At 35.6% G+C, this 18,532-nt stretch overlaps 1 protein-coding gene across 1 annotated transcript in view; it reads left to right on the forward strand.

Annotated features, from left to right (window-relative positions):
• Nucleotides 1-18,532, forward strand: part of RYR2 (ryanodine receptor 2) — a gene marked incomplete at both ends in the record, with an annotated part of 394,128 nt that overhangs the window by 140,714 nt on the left and 234,882 nt on the right. The window contains 3 exons of the mRNA XM_080342351.1: nt 7,877-7,951; nt 8,659-8,737; nt 9,864-9,976. Coding sequence (XP_080198477.1) covers nt 7,877-7,951; nt 8,659-8,737; nt 9,864-9,976 — 267 coding nt within the window. The remainder of the gene's footprint in view (nt 1-7,876; nt 7,952-8,658; nt 8,738-9,863; nt 9,977-18,532) is intronic.

Raw genomic sequence — 18,532 nt, forward strand, 5'->3', positions numbered from 1 at the left:
TCTGCCTTCCAATGGGTCCATATTAGTGACACTGGGATAATTTAGCATGGTTCTGGCACAAACGTTAATCATCATTACCAATGATTTCAATCTTTTTAATATAGATAGTAAAATATCTGTGTGCTATTAACTGAATAAGATATGCTCAAGATTTTATATTCAGGTTCAGATTTTCACATGATGTTTATATAAAACATAATTATACAATTTAATGCAGCTTTTAAAGCAGGATGTCCTTAGGAAACACTTTTTTTCCTGTTCTTTGGCTTGGCATGACACATAAAATAGGAGGCAACTGCTGATCATGTCAGTGAAAGAACTTTGGTTTCTTTGTGTGGCTTTTTAAAAAATGTTTGTTGTGTCGCACTGACCATCATTACTCAAGAGCAGATACCAACAGGGTCATCAGCCATACTAATCTCCATACCTGAATTTTTGCAGTACTTACTGTTTTGTAGTGAATTCCATGAATAAAAGTCAATTGACTAAATAGTGATTTAAAAGTAAGATGTAAAGACTGGAACAGCATATATAATGTCTTGATAGGTTCAGCTTTCCTATTTGTTATTCCATTGTAACATGGTATATAGGCTACAGGTAGACAAGCAAAAAGGTTATAGACTGGTTTGAATTTTCCTTTGGGATTGCAGTTATTTATATGAGTGGGATGAAGGAATATATTACCACAATGCTGCATGTCAATGATTTGATTTATTTTGCATCATTAAATTGTAAGCAACTAAATCCTGTGGGTTTTGTGACAACCAAAGGAAATGGCAGCTCAAGAGCACAGTGCAGAAGAGTCTCATTAACATTTTTTGGGTTTTTTTGGTAGATGAATTCAAGGATTCTGGGCCTGTCTTTTTTTTTGTGTCAAGATTTTTAAAGGAAATTGGTATCACTGTGAGTAAGAAGAATGTGTAAAACTCTTTGGCTCACACTCTGAAGCTTTGTTTGTAGTCTTTGCTACTTGCAACATTTTCAAGTACTCTGATGCTACTGGAGATGTAATTTTCCAGTGTTCCTATTCCAAGTGTGAATTGTTTAGTTTTTGCCTGACTAATCTTGTCTCACAAGCCTTCTAGCTCTGTTCCAAGGTTACTTCACAAGTTCTGCAGTGACTCAGCCTGTTTCCACACATTCTGTTTTCACCATTGCTTGGGGTTTTTCTGGACACTGGCTGGCATTCATCCTACAAAACTGAAATGCCTGACTTAAAGCCATGGATATCCTAAACTACCCATGCAATTGCAAGCAGAAGCATAGGCATTGGCAAGGGGTTGGTCAGATTTTAGGTGGGCTGATTTACTGTCCAAAAGTGCTTTTATCTCTCTCTTGGCTGTTTGGTTGCCTTAGGCTAAATCAATCTAGTTTGTTTGTCATAAAGAAATTCTTTCAGCTTTTCATAAGCTGTTACTGATCATGCTGATGTGACCAGAACGAGCCTTCTGGTGTTTTCCAGCTGGCTGTGGCCTAGTATTAGAAAGAAGCTTTTGTTACTTATCCTGAAGTTGTGTTCGGTGTGAAAAAAATGAGATAGTGAAGTAATTGTGGGGAGTAAGAGGTCTCATTGAACACTTGCCTGTGGTGTCTCCAATTCTAGTCAGCCTGCAGGATTGCATCGTCACTGATGGTTTTAGATAAATACTGATCTTCATCTGCGTTAGTATAGACCAGATTTAAAAATTGCATATTAGTAATGAAACAAATAGCTTAGTAGTTTTTACAGTCCTATGGAAATATCATTTTGAGCATTTTCTCCTCTGCAGAAATGATTGCAACATCACATGAATATTTATGAGTAGAACCATAGTGAGATGGTTTTAGACTGTGGGACAACCTTCCCTTCTGTTTTCCTCAGTTCCTTTTAGTCTTTTACCAGCTTCTTTCACTTTATTCCTGAATCTGCCATTGTGGAGTTTTCTTTCTCCTGAGTGAGGACTCAAAAGCTTTCAAGATCTACATATATTCCACATCCTTTCAGTACTTTTCATTCTGTCTTGCAGATTAATAAATGTACTCCTTTAATTTGCTTAAATACAGTAAGCCCTAAAGAATTGTATATGTATAAACAAAGCACATATTCCTCTTTGTGCACTCACAGTTTTCTTTTTAAAGAACCAACGCAAGTTAAATACTTGCATTAGCCTACTGGTTAAAGACTTTCATCAGCCTCTTGGAAAAAAGCATTAATGCCAACAGCCTTATGTCTCTGGCCTTGACACACGTAGTTTCTGCCTGGGAGCAGCATAATCCAAGGCCTAAATATACACGTACTCAGAATGCATGGTAGTTGATTTTTTTCAAGCCAATACTTGTGATCAGACCCACATTTCCCATTTGATTTCTTTTTCTAATGGATCAAAACACCATTTCAGAATGTAATGACTGCTCCTGAATGGGAGATTTGACAGCCCCAAGGTGAGTCCCAGGGACTTTGAGATGGTTCCTTCACTGGTGGGTGCAATTTTCTTCTTGGTTCATTTTTGTGGTGGTACTGATTTTTACTTTAAAAGGGTTTAAAGCAGATAACTGTAGGATATTTCGTGTTTAATTGTATACTTTTGCTTATATATTTGAACTAAGTGTCTAGACTTGGAGACAGGATTTTTTTTTCTCATTATGTAGTTTTCTAACAGTACAAATTTTAGAAATAAGCTACAGAGCTTCATGAAACTTAGAATACACTTGTGATGGAGAAAATAATACTTTTGCTTTCATATTTGCAAGTGTTTTTATGGAATTATAGCTGTCCTCTGTTTGATGTGCTGTCATCTCCAACATCTATTTTAAGTGTAAGATGGCCATCATTAGGAGAGACAATTAGCTTTTCCCCTCATCCAAATGTGTCATATTGATGTTTAAATATGAAAGCAGTATTTTTATTTAAATACCAAGTTGGTGTGCTTTCATATAACTATTTCATTATTACATGTTGCAGTTTTAAGCTACTGTTAGCATTTTAAGTCTGTGATGACAATGAATTCAGTAATCATTGATTTCTCAATTGGCCTTGGCAATGAAGTGTTAACTTTGGCTTTGTTTCAAATGCTTGCTCCATTTTGATGAAGTGTAAGTACTCAGTGCTTTGAAGTACATTGTTTTACTCCAGTGTACATATGAAATAGCCACTAAAAGTCATATTTGAAACTTTTAATGTTATCTTGGCGTATTTGCTTTGAAAAACATTTGTGAAGAAAAACAAGGAGCACATTGCTTCTTTTACTGTAAGGCTGCCCTCACACGTCTAGGGCACGGAGGAAATACCAGGTTAAGTAGCTGGTTGAGATTAGATCATTATTTACCATTACTGTAAATTATATGGATTGCATTTTTAAAGGATTTACTACTGATATTTTGTAGCTTATAGTTTCACTTGGGGTTTTTTGTGTGGTTTTTTTTTTTAAGTCCATCAAAATTATACTTCCTTACAATCTAGTCTTTATACTGTTATTTTTCCTATAGAATATGCCACTAATTCCAATCTGTTGTTATGGGCTCATCATGGAAGGAGGTAGAAAAAGCTACTACATTGCTCTTAAAAACTCATTGTATTACCTTATATGATTTTCTAGAGAGTGTGCTTCAGCCTTGTGTTCTTGTGACACATTCAGTATTTTTAAATTACCTTCATGGGTGACTAGAGTTGTCTGAATAGGCACATGCTAAATGCAATTACTGTCAGGCTTTCTCAAGTGTTAGATTTCTGAATAATGACAATGTTATGAAAGCTTCATCTGTACATGCACGAAACTGTGAAATAACTATCCTGTGTAATTACATGCTTTCACCTGTTTGCCGTTCTTTGCTACCTCCATAAAGTTCATAGCTTTTGCCCTTTTTATACATTTGGAGATTGGGTAGACTAGTGAAAAAAAGTAACAAATGTTTAGTACAAATAAGGCTGCTGTCTTGAAAAGGATGGAAAGGTAATGGCTATTTGACTCAAAAGCTCCTTGGATGCCACAGGGTATTCACTAGTCTCTAAGATTTCTCCTCGTAAGTAGAGGTTCCCAGAGGCACAAATGGCTCCAAAACATTTGTTCAGTGTCACCATGATTAATTTCCTGCAGCTTCTCATGGACAGCCACAAGTGTAGCAAAGCAGCCATAGGCATAGCAGTGCAAGTGCTACTGTCCCTGAAATACCTGTTTTAATCTGTCAGGTGATTACATGTCTGTACATATGAGCATTGTGTATATAGAAAAATGTACAGATACAAAGGGTTTGTTGGGTCACGTGTAACATATTTTACTACAGGATTAGTATTCACAGTAAAATATATAGATTTTTTGTTCAATCTAATTATAAATATGTTATGCTGCTTCTGTCATTTGTGCATTTTACTAGATAGTTAGTAGGTTGTAATTTTAAGGTTTGTTTTTTTTTTTTTTATTTTAATCCTATTTCTATTAAGAAAACAAGGAAAGGAATTATTTCCTAATTTTAACTTATTTTCCTTCTTCATTTTTGTTTCAAGATTTACATCTCTTTACATCAAATTAAGCAACTCAGATCTTAATGATCTAAAAATGCATTGAACTTGAAAACAGTTTATATATTTTGAATACTAATTTCTTCAACTCTAATTGAGGTTGTATTCTAAAATGCCTTTGCTTCAGCAGTGGCATTTGGGCAATGAGGTGATTCCAAATTAATCTTGTATTCCTACTGCACAAATATTAGACTAGAGATGGGCGGTTTATATGAAGTTTTCAGAAGCAGTGTGAACTTGTTCTATATGCTTTTAATCTCAATTTATTGACTCTAGTGTTTACCAGTTCTGAAGACTTTTCAGGTCTGATCCTAAATCCCAAATTCTTGTAGGTTAAAATGAGGAGAAGAGTTTTGTGTTCATGTAGTTGATATTCCCGAATAACCTACACAAATGTATTTTGTTCCAGCCCGGTTTTACTGAGTGAATGTATTGTCCAACTTAGAAATTACTCAGGCAATTGGAAATTAAAAACATAAAGCAATAAGACTCGTGATATATAATGTGGTTGTTAAATACATTAGAAACACATGCTTGCAGTGTCTTCTGAAATGTTATTATTAGTAATTATATTAAACTTGCTAAAACTTCAGTGGCACACCTCATCTTGCAATGTTACATCTTTGTCAAAGGAATCTAATTGTTAACTTTAAAATTTATTTATTTTTCTTTTTAATGTGGAAAATTTACAATTCTCTGCAACATTCTAGGTAGGAACATATTTTTTGAAAATCAAAGACTCTTTAAATGGACAGCCATGGCCCATATGGTACTTAGTATGCAGTTTCTGGCATAAAGATAAATGCTGGGTATTTAGTTATGAAATGAGCCTTTAAAATAGTAAACTAACTTACAGGTACATACATATCCTGGAACCAGGCAGACTCTAAAATGGAAGAGAGTTTCATAGTACCTGCTTTCTCTTCCAGTCTGTCATGTATTCTTTCTGTGTTTCATGTTTTAACTTTCCCTCCACATGGATACCTTGATTATAATTGCCTCTTGCAATCCTTTAAGTGGAAAATGCTTGAAATGCTTTTGCACCTCTTTGTTTTCTGTCTATGAAACAGAAACAGCAAACTTGTTGGTGTTTTTTTAATGGGCAAAATAATTTTGGTTAAAAAGGCTTACTTTAATCCTCTTGGGGAAAAGTTATCTGAAAAAAACCACTGTCCTGTTTTTCACAAAAGTGTGATTTTTTTTTTTTTTTTTTTTTTTTTTTGAGCCAACCTTTCTCCTCTTCAGCTGCAAATGGGCATTTAACAAAATAGGTGCTAGACAGACAAATCAATATGCTGAAAACAAGGGCAAGCTGACATAGCTGTTATTTTGTTGATCACACCCATCTTTTGTACAACAGGTGATCAAATCTGTATGTCAGATATCAAATTTATACCTAGCAACAGGGTAATTTTGATAGAAGTATCAGTGAAATTTCAAACTTTTGTCCATATTAGTGACTTTATTGGTTGGTTAGCAATGATTGCTGTTGATAAAACTTCTGGGCAAATCTGAAATGTTGCTAAGTTAGTATGTTCACAGCAGTTTTTCCTCTCTTCCCCAATGCGATGAGCAACAGACATTTGGCATTCATCTTTGGCACAATGGGCCTAACATTATAAAATGTCTTGTTCTTTCCTTGTGCCTTTTGAAAAAGTGGTGGTAATAATGGTAGTTCAAAGCTAAATCTTCATGTCTTACTGCCAAGACTGCGTTTGTGGCAAAGACTGTGACTTACATTCTTTCTTAATAAAAATAAATGTCATTTAGCCTTTGAGAGTGATTATTGAGTGTGCCTCCCTGCGTTTTGACTGCTACATAGTTTGTTGAAAGTCAAAATATACCTTGTGTCCATGAAGATGCTCTTTTCTCAATAAAAATAAGAGCCAGAAATTTCTGAGTTTTAAAATTATTAATTTTTGAAGTGCTTGCTTTTTCACCACCTATTAATCTTTTTTATTTTTTTTTTCTTGACCAAGTAAGTCAAAGATCAACAAATGCTAATGGATAAAAGATAAGGAAGGACAAACAGTAAACGAGGAGGGTAAATAATTGTGTGTTGCCACAATAGCCATTCAGTTAAATGGATCTTCAGCACCAAAATGAAGCTGCCAGAGAGATAACAAAGTATGATTGTTTCCAATTTGTTCTGTAATGAATCTGATGCTCCAGTCAAACAGAAGGTCACTCTACTGTCATAAAAGAAAGGGTATAAATGCTCTATATAATAGATTAAATTAGGAGTCCTATATGAAAGAATAATGCTGCTTATGGATTTGTCAAAGTTATAGACTCAATAATAGGTATTTATTGATATTGCATGAAATGTGTGATGACCATAATGTTACATGAATTGTTCTGTCAGAGGAATGTGGACTTACGCTCTTGAAAGTGTCTTGTCTGACAGTCTCTGCTCCCGACCAATGTCCGTCGACTGCATCTCAGTCTAGGGAATTCATAAATCTTCAGCACAAGTTGAAAGTTGCTCATTCTTTAACAAGACGTATTTATTCTTTCATGAGTGCTTAAACTAATTGCAGATAAATAGAAACTGTAATGAAAATATTGTGGAAAAACATGGTTGCATTTTCTTGGGATAAAAGTGATTTTTATTACTTTAATTTTCTTTCACTCAGAATTTGTACTGTATTTCTCAACAGGAACATTTACTTGGGCATGATTTCTCAATTTTCATTATCCCCAAATCCTGTTGACTTAGTTTGAATGTTTTTGAGCACTGACCTGGCCTAGCAGATAAAGAATTTTGTCTGATAGTATTTAAACACTATAGGGTGAGCAGTATAGATGTTGATGATTTTCAGTGTGGTTGGTATATCGTTAATACTTTTTGGTAAAGCAGGGACAATACTCCAGAAGCTCCTTCTGCATACCTTCTAGATAGGAAATTGTCTCATTTGGAGGGAAAATGGGGGAATATGGAGAGATTTAACAATACATAAGAGTCTAGAGGATAGTGTGACTTGCATCGAAACTTCTCTTCTCTAGAGGCCACCTACTTTGAACCCAAAGAATGATTGGAGTTTCTAGAACACACTTTTACCAGATTAGTGGCAGTGTAAAGTACACTGTTTTCACTCATGAGTGCTTGATGGAAAAATTCAGTAGCTTTTAGATTCACCTGACCAAGGTCTACATTAGGACTTAAAAGGTCAATATATTAAGAGCCAATCCAACCAAAGAACACATTCATAAAACTACCTTCTTGAACTAATCCCTGGATAGTATTTTATCAAGCAATAGGCTTCTCTGTCACAGGGCGAATACACTTTGTCTGGACATTGATGAGGATTTCTTCTTTCTTTCTCAAAAAGCCCAATTTTATTACAACATAGCAGTATATCACTTCTCTTTGTCTTCCAGTCCGCACAAGGCGGTGGCCATCGAACGCTCCTCTATGGGCATGCCATCCTGCTGCGCCATTCCTACAGCGGCATGGTACGTAACAGGAGCTGGTAGCAGCAATGTTTTCTTTTCTGTATGAAAGTTGTGTTTGAAAGTGTCCAGACTATTGCCATTTACTGATATCTGGATAATTATTCACATTGAAGAGGCATTTTACCTGTGGTTAATGCAGACCTTTGTGAAGGGTGGGTGCCTGGTGATCTGAAACCAAGCTGGACATATCTGGGTAAATGCTAAAATGAAGTCTGGCTCCGTAAGGATGAGTTCTCTGTTTGTCAGTCTATTATGAGTTGGTGACTTCTCATTTCTTTTTCCTTGGATATTGCATATTGCATAAGCTGTGACTGAATCCACAGCTGGCATCTGGCTGGCAACCTGAACATATGTTGGAGACTGAGTGAAAAAGGAAATTCCTTCCTGCACATGTTTTGGACAGAAGCCTTACTCTTCAGTTTCCTGATGAATTATATGAAGCTGACATTCGATGCAACCAGCTCCTTTATTTCCACTCTCACTATTCTGCCTCAGTGGAAAGATAACCTGGATAGGCTGAGAGGTTATTTTAGAACATATATCTTCGTCAGCCATTTGGTTTATCAGGCATATATGTTATTGATAGTAGCTAGTGGGGATAATTTAACAATAGTTAATCCCGTGTTAGTTAGTAAATGGCTTTTTATATTTCAGTGGGTTATCAGACATTGCCAGAACTAGTAATGCACACTTTTTTCTTTTGATAGTACCTATGCTGCCTCTCTACATCCCGATCTTCAATGGATAAGCTGGCATTTGATGTAGGATTGCAGGAGGACACAACAGGTAAGCAGTAGTTTAAGACTATGTAATGAAGAATACTTTCAGTCTAAAGCTCAGAATGGAGGCCTATAAATACATGTAAATAATGTAAAAATTAAAACTATTTTAAGGACTAAAGAAACAAAAATCAATATTTCCATGTTTTGCACATTCAGTATCTTTACATTTTCTAATAGGTTATATAATTTCTTTTCCATAAGACACAAACATGTCTGTTGATATTTAAATATAAATATATAATATTGAGTATAGGTAGAGGAATATTCTCAAGTTGTTATTCCTGTAGAAGCCTTCTGCTGAAAATTTTTTGAAATTGTATTATTTTAAATAAAGATTCTATTAACATTTTAGAACTGCTGGTGACTTGGATTTATTTGTATTTATAAGACTGATAGAGCTTCTTACAACAACATCAGTTTGGTGCCATTGTTGATTTAGAAATAACAAGTTGGCGCCTTTTTTTTTTTAAGCCTGGCTCTATCTAGGAGCAATAACAGTAATAACAGCAACAATTGAACAATTTCAAGATCAAGGAGATTTCTTCTGAAAAGTATGCTTTTCATTCAGGATGTGTATCTGAAAACAAGGTTTATCATGGGAACCAAATTTGTGACTTTAATACTTGTAAGTACTTGGGAGAGTTAAAACACTAAGAGTAGAAGTAGAAGAACATGATTTAATTTGGCTTTATGACATCTTTCAAATATTATTGTAGATGCTTATTTTTATTGCCCTTAGTGATGGGTGGTTCCACTTTGTCTAAATTCTCAGTGGAATATTCTTGGATGTCTTTCCCAGAACCTGGAATGAAGGTGACAGGGAAGCTCTTTAGCAAAAGCAGCCTGGACCAGGTTGCCTGGAGAACACAGGGAATTACCTCCTTACTCAGTTCTGGAGTCACTGTTCCAGAGGTCTTGCTGTCTTCTGCATGTGTGTATTATCTCTAGCTGAGTATCTGACAAGGTGGTGCAGGAATGATATCAGTTATAAAAAACACATGGACGCTTGGTTTGCCCAAGTGAAAACTGGGTCAGAACTTTAGAATTGAGAAAAATGGGAAAGCAATGGCAATAATGTTGGGCTTTTTTTTTTTTTTTCCCCTTTCTGCTCTTACTCAATAATGATATAGGTGAGGCGTGCTGGTGGACCATCCATCCCGCTTCCAAGCAACGATCAGAAGGAGAAAAAGTACGTGTTGGAGATGATCTTATTTTAGTCAGTGTCTCTTCAGAAAGATATTTGGTAAGTTCTATATGAATATCTCTACTATGCTTCCTCTACAGAAGAAATAGTTAATTAAGGTATTATACTAAAGTCTGGTTTACATTTCCACCTTGACAGAAGTGTTTAAACTGATATTTTATACCATTTTGCAAAACAAGATAGTGTAGCTCTGGAAAGTGTGACAATGACATCTCAGTAATGTAATTTCATTTCATTTCAATAATGGAATAGAAGTTGAAAAATTTACTTATGAAGAAAAAATGAAAATACTGAAAAAAAGATATCTGTCCAAATTTCAGAATTAAGGTTTTTACAGTTCCTATGAGTGTTCAGAGTTAGCAGCACGGTCATATATGAGTTAAAACTTTATACCAACATTTTAGAATGTTTAACTTGGGTACATAACGTTTTGTGGACTTTAAAAGGTCCATATTTCCTTAGGATTATGTGCACTGTAATACATAGAGGTACTGACATGCCACAATTAAATATAATTAAAATACTTAATAATTAAATATAATTTAAATATTTTTAAACATTCTGTGGTAGCTGCTCTTTATCCCTGGTTTAAATAACTTTCTTCCTCATCAAAGTATCTCCCATTTGTTCTGTAATGAAACTCTTCAACGCTTTAAGATGAATTTCTTTTTGTGTTCTTGGTGTTGCAAGCACCTGAACTATTCTATCTAGGGGAAAAAAACCCCAACAATCACAAAACAAACAAAAAAACCAACCAAGCAACCAAGCAAACCAAAAAAGAGAAGATGAAAATAAGAAGAAAATCAATAAGCTGGAAGCTTCTGTAAAATCAGCCTCAGTAATTTGGCAAATGTAGCTACAAGTAAAAAAATGGATTTTTAAAGAGGAAGTATCTTAAACTTTGTCAGGATGACTGTCTCAGATCTGCATTCAAGTTTATTCTCTGTTATTCACTTATTTTTTTATGCTAAGAAACTTTATTTGTGCTAAGAAACTTTACTGTTTGTTACAGTATTTAGAAAAAGAAGTGAAGAGTTTAATAAGTCTTAAAAATAATAGAGGGGGGTTGTATTTTTTTTTGCTAAAATTGAAAATGTTCTCTCTTTTGGAAAAACATAGAAAAATGATAAAATAATTATTATAATAAAACTTCCAATTAGAAGCTTGGTAACTCATTTAATGAGTTATTTTTCTAAGACATTCTGACATCTTCACATTTAAAAATTATTTCTTTATAACTGCTTTAATGAGAATTATAATTAGATTTACTGGAAAATCAACTTATTGTGGATAAAATTAATGAGAATTTAATTATTGATAAGGCTTTATTTAAAGACATTGAATTTTTTTGAAATTCATTGAATTGCTGAATTGGATTGCTGAAGTTGAATTTTGCTCCAAATTGTGTCTCTGTGTAGGTATATGCCTGAACTCATGCTTTCTGCCCTCTAATTAGCAAATCAGTTCAACTTTTTATGTTATTTGGGGTTTGTGCCTCAATTGTTGATTCTCAAGGTTATCATATGTACTTTTGTACAGGAAGAGACCCGATTGTGACTGCAGAGACTGATTTTCCTCAACATGTGGTGTCAATGCATATACGGCGTTTTCCATGCAAAATATCAGCATACTAAATATAAATTACATTTTCAGTGTAGAGAGAAATGACACAAATCTATGTTCTTGATATTTTAATCTCTGTATTATAGTCTTGAAATGCCTTAGAGATAGATTTTAATGAATAGTTATTAAACCTATTTCAGTTATTCAGCTCTGATTTGATAATAAGAAGGAACAAGGATTCAGCAAATTAATTTTACTCTTACATGTACTCACTCCCACATTTTTGTGAACAGATGTTTTTCCAGAATAAACTGAGAGCTGGTAAACTACACAGCTTCCCAATCATTAAAATGTTTATGTTTTTGCTACCTATTCCGTAGTTACATTAGCACTGTAAATAAAGCAGTGATACTTCTACGAAAATTCAAACTGTTGATGAAGACTGAATTAATCAGTTACTGAGTGAATATTTTTCATGGAAGCTGTTTGTCCATCCTAAACTGCTAGTCTTAATCCATTAGACTGTCTGCAAAATAACTTCAAAGGATGTATCTTTTAAAATAATCACAATATTTTCATTTTGACTGCACTGCCATGCTATAGCCCCTATTTTCTACAACACTTATAGAAATGTAGCAACCGATACCTTTTACAGCAGTTAGGACTGTGGAGAGATGAAGTTATTTTTATGAATCCATTTGGATAGTGAGACCAAATAGGCTCTGTTGAATCCAGTCAAGGAATGTTTTTTGCAAGAGTGAGGAGTTCCTCAGATAAATCTCTTGACAGAGAATAACGTTCAGCGGGATGCTGAGGGTTATGTTCATGTACATTGTGTACTTACAGTTAAAACCTTAGGAAAAGACAAGTTTTCTCTCAAATGTTCTGCATCAATATGCTCTTAGGAATAGGGCTGGAATGTCACCTTTTTATATTGCAATATTGCTCTATGTTTTCAAGCAACTCACTAATTATCTTCAAATTAAAAAAAAAAAAAACCAACAAAAAAAACAAACCAAAAAACAAGTTAACAGTCCTGGGACGAAGATGTACATGTGAAAATAACAGATGAATAGAGTTCATTCACAGGGCATGGCTTTTCAAAATGTGGTCAGAACTTTATTTGTATAATACTAGGCGAGAGCAGAAGTATGCCAGCTTAGTAAGTTAGTCTTGCAGTTGTCTGAATGCAGCTTAATTAACATTTTTTTGCATTACTTTGTGACTCTATGATCTTGGTGTTATCAGTAGAGTAGTATTTAGACCTAATTTGATCAGCAGCCACTATAAAAGTATTTGGAAAATGTCAGGACTTTCCTATAGTTCCCCTTCCTTACTTTCCATCAAAACAATACTTTGCGACGATTGACTCAATATTTTGCCATGAAAACTCATCATTTTAATTGCAGTGAACAAGTTCTAAACTGTTAGGAAGTGTTAAAATAGTAAGTTAAAGGTCCAGAGATGTGGGTTTTGGCTGATTGTTGACTCACAGCAATGTCCCTGGGCACGTCATTCTGTTGCTCTGACTCTCATTATCCTACCTATACAATAGGATTTTAGACGTGTAGAATGTCTGAGGAAAGCACTTACCTAAGTGCTTGTGACATTACATAAAGCGTGAGCTGCACTATTGCCAGATCCTTCAGAGAGGAAACTTGGCTCTGTTGAACGCTTTATTTAGCACAGAGCAAAATGATGTTCTGCTGTAAAAATTTCCACCAGTTTAGTTCAAGCCAGAGTTGTTCAGTTTCCTTTCTTAAGACAGTGCAGGCCAGTGAACAGATGTAGTATTTCCCTGTCTTGTACACATTAGCATGTACCCCTGCACTGAGGTTTGCCTATGCCTATTATTAATTACATAGCATGATTGCTTTCAAAATTGGCAATTTTCAGTAGTTCAGAAATTCAATGAATTGTAATTTCTTTCAAATTAATGAAGCCTCTGGGTAACTTAGTCTTTTAAACGTGATTGAAGAAAAAGTCCGTAGACATGAAGTTGAAATACAAAATGTCTAATGAAGATACAACTGAAAATTAGTATCAATGAGGTCAGTATTATTCATGTTAAGAAGTCGGGGAAGAAGGAAAAAAAAAAACCAACAACAAACCAAGCAAAGAACTTAGAATCCTTAGAATCTACAGTGCAGATTTTCATATAATGCAACAATCCCTGCAGAGTGATACATGTATGTAATTGCTGTTCTGACTATAAAGCTGATCTGCAGCTGCATTATGCAAATCTTTGAACAAGCATTTAGGTTTACCTCTTTGGCTTAAATGACCTATTTAGAAAGAAAAAAAAATCTGGAAACTAATATGAACCTAATTGGAAACTTTCCTTTGAAGTGTAAGCTTTTCCTTGAAGATTTTTATTGTGGTTAACTGATGACAGAGTTCCCTTTCAAAAATAGTATCATCCAAATTAGATCAAATTATTTGAAAGGTTGAAGTGATAATCTGTCATTTCTCTTGAACATGAGGACAGGTTCCTGAGTATTGGAAAGGCACTCCCTCTTCACCTTCTTGCATCAAATACATTGTTTTCAGCTCTTAGTTTTAATTGTCTTACTTATTATCAAATACTTGGGACAGCTTCAAAATATCTGTAGCATTTGTTGGTGTAATAGTACCAGGGAACACAGTAATGTGTATGTTTTTTTGATTTAATTTATTTTTAAATTTTATTTACCTTCCTTTCATATTCTATCTAATAGAATGAATCTTAGTAGTTGGAATTTGCTTTCTGCTGTGTAAGTTCACAATTCCATAATTTATTTTTTGATGAAAAATACTAAAAGAGGTTTTCCTTAAAAATAATTGGAACCTGCATAAACAAACCTGAAATTAGTGGAACAAGGTAGTGTTGAGCTGCTCTGTTACACTGATCATAATGCGGTTTCCACAGAGTCTTTATACAATTTGAAACGTTATTGTGGAGGCTGGTAGATCTTCCTGATAATTAAGCTTGTCAAGCTTCTCTGCTTATAAAATCCTGCATTGAAGTGCTTATAATCAAGTGCTTGTAATGCAACAAATTACTTCTTAGAAATAGTAACATTTTTTTTTTGTGGTCTGAGATAATTTTTTTTTTAGTTCTTCCAGAAGAGGTGACAGGTCACTGAGCTTGAAGACAAAGAAGAAAAAAATAATTTCGCATCATTAAGAAAATTAATCTCATTTTCTTGAAAATGTCGAGCATCCCATGCTTTATAACAAATGCAGGAAATTTGAAGGGGTGTTCTTGATATCACAGGTGTACTTTTGTCTAACTTTAAAAAAAAAAAAAAGAAAAAGGGAAAAAAAATAACAATCTTCTCCTTCCTTAAACTTAGTAAAGGAACATTCTCCTGAAAAAGGAACATTCTCCTGAAATAATGCAGCTTGGTCATGCCCAGTGAAGTTTTTAAAGTTTTCTTTCAGTAGCTAAAAGTCTCATGACTTGTTCTATTTTGCAGAATCTAAACCTCTTGCACATCCCATATGTTAATGAAATGTTTAAACAACTCCCTCTACGGTGAATAATTAAATACACCCCAACCCTCGTGGGACCTGATATTCCTTGTACTGGGTGGCTCAAGGTGGGGATGAAGTATTGACAGCTGAAAACTCAATGTTTTATGTGCTGTCGGTGATCTGCTGTCATTTTAGATATGTGGAGGAGGGAGCTCTGAGAAAGTGGAAGGAACAAAAGACAGGTGATGTAGCAGGGACAGGAGCCTGGGACTGAAGTGGGAAGGCGGGAAACTGAGTGGGACTTGATGACTGGCTGAAAAGATTGGCAGCTGAAGGAAGGCAGGTGGTAAGGGACAGATCATCTGGGAAAAGAACCTAGTGATAAGGGAGAAGCAGGCACCTGCTGGTTGAATTTGTGTTAGAAATTTGGGTCAGAAAACCTACACTGTTTTGGCAGGGAGAATTGAACCAACCAGTGGAGTGGGGCTGGGACTGAAGGACATCAAGAGAGATCTGTAGAGAAGGAGTGGGCTGGCTGCAGAGAACTGAACCGCTGGACAAAGATCCAGAGAGTGTGGGGCCTAGAAATGAGAAAAGAATTGAGGGGCAGGAATTGTGGTGAGTTTCTAGAAAGAAGTCTGATGCTAACTGGCATGGGAAGGAAGAGCATGAGCAAGAAAAAAGCCAAAAGGCCATGCTGAGGCTCTGTAGGGCTGAGGAGAACCTTTTGAAGAAGGAGGAGGTCCCAATTGTGGGTGATAAGGTAGGCTGGAACTGGATTGGGAAGCTGGATTGGCTAGGTAAGAGATATGGGACTGGGATAAAGATTTGGAGACAAAAAAAGAGAGTAAGAGGCCTGGAACAATTACAACAGTCACCTGTGGTATACTGACAGCATACTCCTGTCAGTGATTTTGTGTTAGCTGAGGTGAAAGATGTCTGAAAAGTGGTTTTAAAGTTTCCTTCTTTGCCTGTCGTTCATGTGAGTGTCATTCATGCCACCTACGGTAACTGTGGGGGTTTCTTTGCTATCTTTTTTTTCAATATAGGAAAATTACGTATAGGTTATACCACAAAAATAATTTTATTAAATTTTGAAAAAATACAGGCATTAGAAAATGCAAAATTTATGGCACTGATATATTTTATAAAATCTTTTAAATATACAGTCACACTTGCTTTTTATGGAACACTATCTCAGAGCTGATAAAAGTTTGATGGATGTGTCAGGGCTGAGTAGCAGAGAGGCTGTGGAATGAAGCAGCTCTGAAGATGAAATTTCAAGCTGGCAGTTGCAAGTGGAGAATTGGTGGTATGATGCTTAGTTAATTATTTTCCTGGAGAATTAGATTCTGTACCAGACACCATTGTGGAATTTGCTGGGCAGAACATCTTTTATACAAGGCTTGCTTTCAAGAGGTCACTGGCTCTTCATCCCTTACCTGAGTTGTGTCTCTGAGGTCTCCTTCTGCTAGAGGCTGAGGTCCCAGAGTTGCTCAGTCTTGATAGTTTACAACTGAGGTGAGCGAAAGATGTGCATTGAACATTAAAAATGCATGTGATGCAGGCTACAGTAGGAATTAAACAGGTCCATGTCACCTGAATTTGGGCATCCTAGATTAATGAAAATTTCTTAGTGTAATGTGTGAACCTCCACTCCCCATTGGAAAATGGACTATAATGCTGCTCCTTTGAGGTTTTGAGAAAATGAATTCATAAATATTTGTTATGTTTTGTGAAATGCTGTAATTGTTGGTAGCAGGAGAAAAGCCTATGAGGAAATTAATAATTCTCTTTTCAAAGCTTTGGAGAATTGGCTATACTGAATAAAGCATGAGGCTGCAGACTGAAAATTGAAGAGAAAACAAGGCACTGAGCAGCTGTTCACGAAGTGAGCTCCTTTATCCTGTATATACCATGAGGTAGTACTAGTGGAAAAAAGTAATTGTACAGGATCATGCCCTTGAAGACTGTTAGATGATGCATTCAACAGAAGCCATTCTTTTTCCATAGCTGACTTTGTTTGACATTTCCTAACTTTAGATACTTGCTTCATTAAATGTAATATTTTGTTAATGAAAACTCTAGTCATAATCTAGTCATAATAATTTGGAAGCGTAGTTGCTGATGTGCTTCAGGCTTTTTGTGGTTATAGTGCAGAAGGAGAGCTAACGGAAAGAGGTGGAATGCAGACTACCCCCATTTACCCTCAATGGGATCCTTATGCTTTCCTGTCATATATCTGCAATTGTCTTCTGTCAGCTACATGACAGTGAACTACGTGATTCTGTAATGGTAACTTCTGTATATCTGTAGATTTTAGCTACCACTCTTACTTTGCTGATGGTGCACTTATGCTGAGTGAAGGGGCTGGAATTGGTTAGTATAGTGCTGGAGATTCTCTATCAATGATAGAATTATCTTTGCGAGTGGATTTGCTGGCCAGCTGTTTAAACTACTTCAGAGAAATGCAAAGAAACCAGGATTTTTGAGAGATTTAAACCCATCTGAAATTTCCTGGGCTTTGCCTGCTTTGAATTGAAACTTAAATAATAACTTGTTGTTCTCCAGTGTAAGTTTACCCATATTTAATGTTCAAACTTTTTCAGAGTATTCACAGCTGTTTCAACGAATACAAACTTATTGCCACTTTTAGGCATAAACATGAACTAATGATACAAATAATTAACACCAATGAAGTTATTACTTCTAGTTCTTTCCAATATCTCCCTTTCTTGTGACCACTAAACCACATCACTAATCACCACATCTAAGCATCTTTTAAACACTTCCAGGAGTGGTGATCCAACCACTTCCCTGGGCAGCATGTTCCAATGCCTGATAACCCTTTCAGTGAAGAAATTTTTCCTAATATCCAACCTTAAGCTTCCCTGGCACAATTTAAGGCCATTTCCTCTTGTCCTATCACTTGTTACTGGGGAGAGGCAGCTGACGCCCACCTCACTGCAGCCTCCTTTTGGGTAGTTGTAGGAACACTAAGGTTTCTGCTCAGCCTCCTTTTCTCCAGGCTAAACAACTCCAGTTCCCTCAGCTGCTCCTCATAAGACTTGTTTTTATCTTTGCACAGATGCATGTTTTGAAGACCAAAAACTTTGATGCAGACTGACTGTGAAATTTAAAATACATCATCCAGTTATTTAGGGCTATTGTAAATGCAACTATGCTGCTGCAATCACTGCTGAAGGGTTCTTGTGGAAATTACCATCTGATTCATAAGCTCTCCAGTGGGCTTGAATACACTGTGTTCTTTTTGAAGTCCTAGGACCAGAGATGTGATTGTGTTACTTTTCTGCAAAGCAGTAGTTTATAGCATGATGATGAGTTCAGTTGGGAAACTTCTAGTATTCTGGGAGATTTGAGGACCTGGAGAAGCTGCCTATAGACCATTCTGTTAGCCTGTATTAATAAAATACAACAATTTAATTCTGAAAAGTAATTAAAAGCCTATGGCAGGTTAAGTGCTGGGTTAGGAGATTATTAGTCTATTAGTAGGGAAAACAAATCCAGCTTTTTGATTGAGTCTGGACACCGGTGCAGAAAGGTTATTTTGGTGAG

The sequence above is a fragment of the Nesoenas mayeri genome, assembly GCF_963082525.1.
Source record: "Nesoenas mayeri genome assembly, chromosome: 3".
NCBI lineage: Eukaryota > Metazoa > Chordata > Aves > Columbiformes > Columbidae > Nesoenas > Nesoenas mayeri.